Source organism: Bombina bombina, chromosome 2 (assembly GCF_027579735.1).
Source record: "Bombina bombina isolate aBomBom1 chromosome 2, aBomBom1.pri, whole genome shotgun sequence".
Taxonomy (NCBI): Eukaryota; Metazoa; Chordata; class Amphibia; order Anura; family Bombinatoridae; genus Bombina; species Bombina bombina.
This window is the reverse complement of record NC_069500.1, coordinates 59,400,114-59,406,707: the sequence shown is the minus strand read 5'-3', so window position 1 is coordinate 59,406,707 and position 6,594 is coordinate 59,400,114. Positions and strand designations below refer to the sequence as shown.

The 6,594-nt window shown below is 38.7% G+C and overlaps 1 protein-coding gene across 1 annotated transcript in view; it reads left to right on the top strand.

Moving 5' to 3' along the window:
- Positions 1-739: 739 nt before the first annotated feature.
- The window catches only part of PSTPIP2 (proline-serine-threonine phosphatase interacting protein 2), a 535,836-nt gene continuing 529,981 nt past the window's right edge, over positions 740-6,594 (top strand). Inside the window, exon 1 of the mRNA XM_053701065.1 lies at positions 740-904. Within this exon, the coding sequence (XP_053557040.1) occupies positions 872-904 (33 nt within the window). The 5' untranslated portion in view covers positions 740-871. The remainder of the gene's footprint in view (positions 905-6,594) is intronic.

The window sequence follows — 6,594 nt, the reverse complement described above, 5'->3', positions numbered from 1 at the left end:
GTAAATTAGGTTTAATGCATTGTGGGGGGTTGGCGAATTAGGGGTTAATAGATGTATTAGGTAGTTTGCGATGTTGTGGTTGGCAGATTTAGGGGTTAATAATTTTATTGGGTATTTTTTTTTCATAATACTTTGTGCGGGGGGGGGGGGGTTAGTTTATTTTTTTCTTAATAGTTCGTACGGGCGGTTCGTTTTTTTAAAAAAATACTTAATGTGGACGGTTAGGTTTTTTTATTACTTATTGTGGACGGTTAGGTTTTTTTTTTTATTACTTATTGCGGACGGTTATTTTTTTTTGTAATGCTCCGTTTGCCTTCGCTGCATCCTGGTGGATTCCGAAAATGGCTGGGTGGTGAAAGAATCCACCGGCCTCGCATTGCCAACATTCCTTTGAGGATTCTGGTACAATAAAGAAAAAAATGCAATAATAAGCATTATTTGTGTGCATCTGTGATTGTATTTTACGCTATGTCACAGTAATCGTGTATTATTGTGCTATTATTCAAATTATTATTATTATTAACAACAACAATAATAATAATAATAATAATAAAAAAAAAACAACCTGTTTTTCAAACCAAGTCTGATTTGCTGCACGGATCTGGCTATTCCAATAGTGTCCAGCAGGTGTCGCCTTGATGCCAGTGCTTATGAGCAGATCTTTCAGCACAGCTGAGTCAGAACTTTGATCTTGCTCTTCTGGCTTTGCTGCATGACCCAGTAGGGCAGGACTTACAGAAGAGGGAAGAAGTTTTGAGGAACTAAAAATGTCATTATATGCAACACTTTGAAGCACACACTGGTCTTTGCTCATTCTCATTTCCTCCTCTGCAGTGAGCTGGCTATAGGTCTCCTGTCTCAGGAAGAAGTCATGCGAGGGATTTATTTCAAAGAAAACTTCTGGGTGAGTAATAAATTCAGTCATTGGAAATGTGTAGATTATGTGATTTTCTCAGTGTCAGGCTGAATATCCATAAGTGGCACCTCTTGTGCTCAGTGTGTGCCCTGTAATCTGTATGATTGAATACTCATAGCCATGTACAGATCCTGGTATTGTGATATTTATTATGATTGGATGAATCAAGGTAGAAATTGGTCTATGATTATTAGTATTATGATTGGCTGAAGCCACATTCCAATGTGCAGGTGGATCCACATGACATTTATGTCCTTATCCTGACAGTGTGATTAGCTTTATGGTTTAGTGAATGCAGAAATATACAGATCCTGATGCTATAATATTTATTATTGATTGGTTGGAACCAGATATCTGTAATAATCTCCTGCAGTGTGATTAATGTTACAATTTGCAGTGTGATGCAGAACAAACACTGTTAAAACTTTAAACTCAGCTACTAAAATGGTATATGGTCCTAAAACAAACAAACCTTCAAGGAAATAATTCATTTCCTTAAAGGGATATGGAAGTGCAAAAATTAAAATGCTCTAGGTTAGAACATTTTATTATTGTTCTATTACTTGTATATAATTATGTGCTTATTCCCTTCAAGGTTTTCTCTTGGGACCAGCAATTATCTGCAGTGCTTTACCTATGTGTTTAACCCTGTTGCTGCTAAGTGCTGAGTCATTTTGAGTTTTTTTGCTACATTTAAATGATATTGTAATTGTAAGTCAAACTTCAGTGAGTTACCCACACAAACTTTATATTGTTGTTTTTTCAGCAGGCCCAGCAAATTTACAATATACCGTTATTATATTTATAATTAATGGCATGTGAGATAGCTGTGGCAAAAAAACTATAATATATATTTCTTTCATGTAATTAGCAAGAGTCCATGAGCTAGTGACGTATGGGATATACATTCCTACCAGGAGGGGCAAAGTTTCCCAAACCTCAAAATGCCTATAAATACACCCCTCACCACACACACAATTCAGTTTTACAAACTTTGCCTCCTATGGAGGTGGTGAAGTAAGTTTGTGCTAGATTCTACGTTGATATGCGCTCCGCAGCAAATTGGAGCCCGGTTTTCCTCTCAGCGTGCAGTGAATGTCAGAGGGATGTGAGGAGAGTATTGCCTATTTGAATGCAGTGATCTCCTTCTACGGGGTCTATTTCATAGGTTCTCTGTTATCGGTCGTAGAGATTCATCTCTTACCTCCCTTTTCAGATCGACGATATACTCTTATATATACCATTACCTCTGCTGATTCTCGTTTCAGTACTGGTTTGGCTATCTGCTATATGTAGATGAGTGTCCTGGGGTAAGTAAGTCTTATTTTCTGTGACACTCCTAGCTATGGTTGGGCACTTTGTTTATAAAGTTCTAAATATATGTATTCAAACATTTATTTGCCTTGACTCAGAATGTTCAACTTTCCTTATTTTCAGACAGTCAGTTTCATATTTGGGATAATGCATTTTAATTTAACATTTTTTCTACCTTAAAATTTGACTTTTCCCTGTGGGCTGTTAGGCTTGCGGGGGCTGAAAATGCTTCATTTTATTGCGTCATTCTTGGCGCGGACTTTTTTGGCGCAAAAATTCTATTTCCGTTTCCGGCGTCATACGTGTCGCCGGAAGTTGCGTCATTTTTTTGACGTTATTTTGCGCCAAAAATGTCGGCGTTCCGGACGTGGCGTCATTTTTGGCGCCAGAAAGCATTTAGGCGCCAAATAATGTGGGCGTCTTATTTGGCGCGAAAAAATATGGGCGTCACTTTTGTCTCCACATTATTTAAGTCTCATTTTTTATTGCTTCTGGTTGCTAGAAGCTTGTTCTTTGGCATTTTTTCCCATTCCTGAAACTGTCATTTAAGGAATTTGATCAATTTTGCTTTATATATATGTTGTTTTTTCTCTTACATATTGCAAGATGTCTCACGTTGCATCTGAGTCAGAAGATACTACAGGAAAATCGCTGTCAAGTGCTGAATCTACCAAAGCTAAGTGTATCTGCTGTAAACTTTTGGTAGCTATTCCTCCAGCTGTTGTTTGTATTGATTGTCATGACAAACTTGTTAAAGCAGATAATATTTCCTTTAGTAAAGTACCATTGCCTGTTGCAGTTCCTTCAACATCTAAGGTGCAGAATGTTCCTGATAATATAAGAGATTTTGTTTCTGAATCCATAAAGAAGGCTATGTCTGTTATTTCTCCTTCTAGTAAACGTAAAAAATCTTTTAAAACTTCTCTCCCTACAGATGAATTTTTAAATGAACATCATCATTCTGATTCTGATGATTCCTCTGGTTCAGAGGATTCTGTCTCAGAGGTTGATGCTGATAAATCTTCATATTTATTTAAAATGGAATTTATTCGTTCTTTACTTAAAGAAGTACTAATTGCTTTAGAAATAGAGGATTCTGGTCCTCTTGATACTAATTCTAAACGTTTAGATAAGGTATTTAAAGCTCCTGTGGTTATTCCAGAAGTTTTTCCTGTTCCTAATGCTATTTCTGCAGTAATTTCCAAAGAATGGGATAATTTGGGTACTTCATTTACTCCTTCTAAACGTTTTAAGCAATTATATCCTGTGCCGTCTGACAGATTAGAATTTTGGGACAAGATCCCTAAAGTTGATGGGGCTATTTCTACCCTTGCTAAACGTACTACTATTCCTACGTCAGATGGTACTTCGTTTAAGGATCCTCTAGATAGGAAAATTGAATCCTTTCTAAGAAAAGCTTATCTGTGTTCAGGTAATCTTCTTAGACCTGCTATATCTTTGGCTGATGTTGCTGCAGCTTCAACTTTTTGGTTGGAAACTTTAGCGCAACAAGTAACACATCGTGATTCTCATGATATTATTATTCTTCTTCAGCATGCTAATAATTTTATCTGTGATGCCATTTTTGATATTATCAGAGTTGATGTCAGGTTTATGTCTCTAGCTATTTTAGCTAGAAGAGCTTTATGGCTTAAAACTTGGAATGCTGATATGGCTTCTAAATCAACTTTACTTTCCATTTCTTTCCAGGGTAACAAATTATTTGGTTCTCAGTTGGATTCCATTATTTCAACTGTTACTGGTGGGAAAGGAACTTTTTTACCACAGGATAAAAAATCTAAAGGTAAAAACAGGGCTAATAATCGTTTTCGTTCCTTTCGTTTCAACAAAGAACAAAAGCCTGATCCTTCATCCTCAGGAGCAGTTTCAGTTTGGAGACCATCTCCAGTCTGGAATAAATCCAAGCCAGCTAGAAAGGCAAAGCCTGCTTCTAAGTCCACATGAAGGTGCGGCCCTCATTCCAGCTCAGCTGGTAGGGGGCAGGTTACGTTTTTTCAAGGAAATTTGGATCAATTCTGTTCACAATCTTTGGATTCAGAGCATTGTTTCAGAAGGGTACAGAATTGGTTTCAAGTTGAGACCTCCTGCAAAGAGATTTTTTCTTTCCCGTGTCCCAGTAAATCCAGTAAAAGCTCAAGCATTTCTGAAATGTGTTTCAGATCTAAAGTTGACTGGAGTAATTATGCCAGTTCCAGTTCCGGAACAGGGGATGGGGTTTTATTCAAATCTCTTCATTGTACCAAAGAAGGAGAATTCTTTCAGACCAGTTCTGGATCTAAAAATATTGAATCGTTATGTAAGGATACCAACCTTCAAGATGGTAACTGTAAGGACTATCTTACCTTTTGTTCAGCAAGGGAATTATATGTCCACAATAGATTTACAGGATGCATATCTGCATATTCCGATTCATCCAGATCATTATCAGTTCCTGAGATTCTCGTTTCTGGACAAGCATTACCAATTTGTGGCTCTGCCGTTTGGCCTAGCTACAGCTCCAAGAATTTTTACAAAGGTTCTCGGTGCCCTGCTGTCTGTAATCAGAGAACAGGGTATTGTGGTATTTCCTTATTTGGACGATATCTTGGTACTTGCTCAGTCTTTACATTTAGCAGAATCTCATACGAATCGACTTGTGTTGTTTCTTCAAGATCATGGTTGGAGGATCAATTTACCAAAAAGTTCTTTGATTCCTCAGACAAGGGTAACCTTTCTGGGTTTCCAGATGGATTCAGTGTCCATGACTCTGTCTTTAACAGACAAGAGACGTCTAAAGTTGATTGCAGCTTGTCGAAACCTTCAGTTTCAATCATTCCCTTCGGTAGCCTTATGCATGGAAATTCTAGGTCTTATGACTGCTGCATCGGACGCGATCCCCTTTGCTCGTTTTCACATGCGACCTCTTCAGCTCTGTATGCTGAAGCAATGGTGCAAGGATTACACGAAGATATCTCAATTAATATCTTTAAAACCGATTGTTCGACACTCTCTAACATGGTGGACAGATCACCATCGTTTAATTCAGGGGGCTTCTTTTGTGCTTCCGACCTGGACTGTAATTTCAACAGATGCAAGTCTCACAGGTTGGGGAGCTGTGTGGGGATCTCTGACGGCACAAGGAGTTTGGGAATCTCAGGAGGTGAGATTACCGATCAATATTTTGGAACTCCGTGCAATTTTCAGAGCTCTTCAGTTTTGGCCTCTTCTGAAGAGAGAGTTGTTCATTTGTTTTCAGATAGACAATGTCACAACTGTGGCATACATCAATCATCAAGGAGGGACTCACAGTCCTCTGGCTATGAAAGAAGTATCTCGAATTTTGGTTTGGGCGGAATCCAGCTCCTGTCTAATCTCTGCGGTTCATATCCCAGGTATGGACAATTGGAAAGCGGATTATCTCAGTCGCCAAACGTTGCATCCGGGCGAATGGTCTCTTCACCCAGAGGTTTTTCTTCAGATTGTTCAAATGTGGGAATTTCCAGAAATAGATCTGATGGCGTCCCATCTAAACAAAAAACTTCCCAGGTATCTGTCCAGATCCCGGGATCCTCAGGCGGAGGCAGTGGATGCATTATCACTTCCTTGGAAGTATCATCCTGCCTATATCTTTCCGCCTCTAGTTCTTCTTCCAAGAGTAATCTCCAAGATTCTGAAGGAATGCTCGTTTGTTCTGCTGGTAGCTCCGGCATGGCCTCACAGGTTTTGGTATGCGGATCTTGTCCGGATGGCCTCTTGCCAACCGTGGACTCTTCCGTTAAGACCAGACCTTCTGTCACAAGGTCCTTTTTTCCATCAGGATCTGAAATCCTTAAATTTAAAGGTATGGAGATTGAACGCTTGATTCTTGGTCAAAGAGGTTTCTCTGACTCTGTGATTAATACTATGTTACAGGCTCGTAAATCTGTATCTCGAGAGATATATTATAGAGTCTGGAAGACTTATATTTCTTGGTGTCTTTCTCATCATTTTTCCTGGCATTCTTTTAGAATACCGAGAATTTTACAGTTTCTTCAGGATGGTTTAGATAAGGGTTTGTCCGCAAGTTCTTTGAAAGGACAAATCTCTGCTCTTTCTGTTCTTTTTCACAGAAAGATTGCTATTCTTCCTGATATTCATTGTTTTGTACAAGCTTTGGTTCGTATAAAACCTGTCATTAAGTCAATTTCTCCTCCTTGGAGTTTGAATTTGGTTCTGGGAGCTCTTCAAGCTCCTCCGTTTGAACCTATGCATTCATTGGACATTAAATTACTTTCTTGGAAAGTTTTGTTCCTTTTGGCCATCTCTTCTGCCAGAAGAGTTTCTGAATTATCTGCTCTTTCTTGTGAGTCTCCTTTTCTGATTTT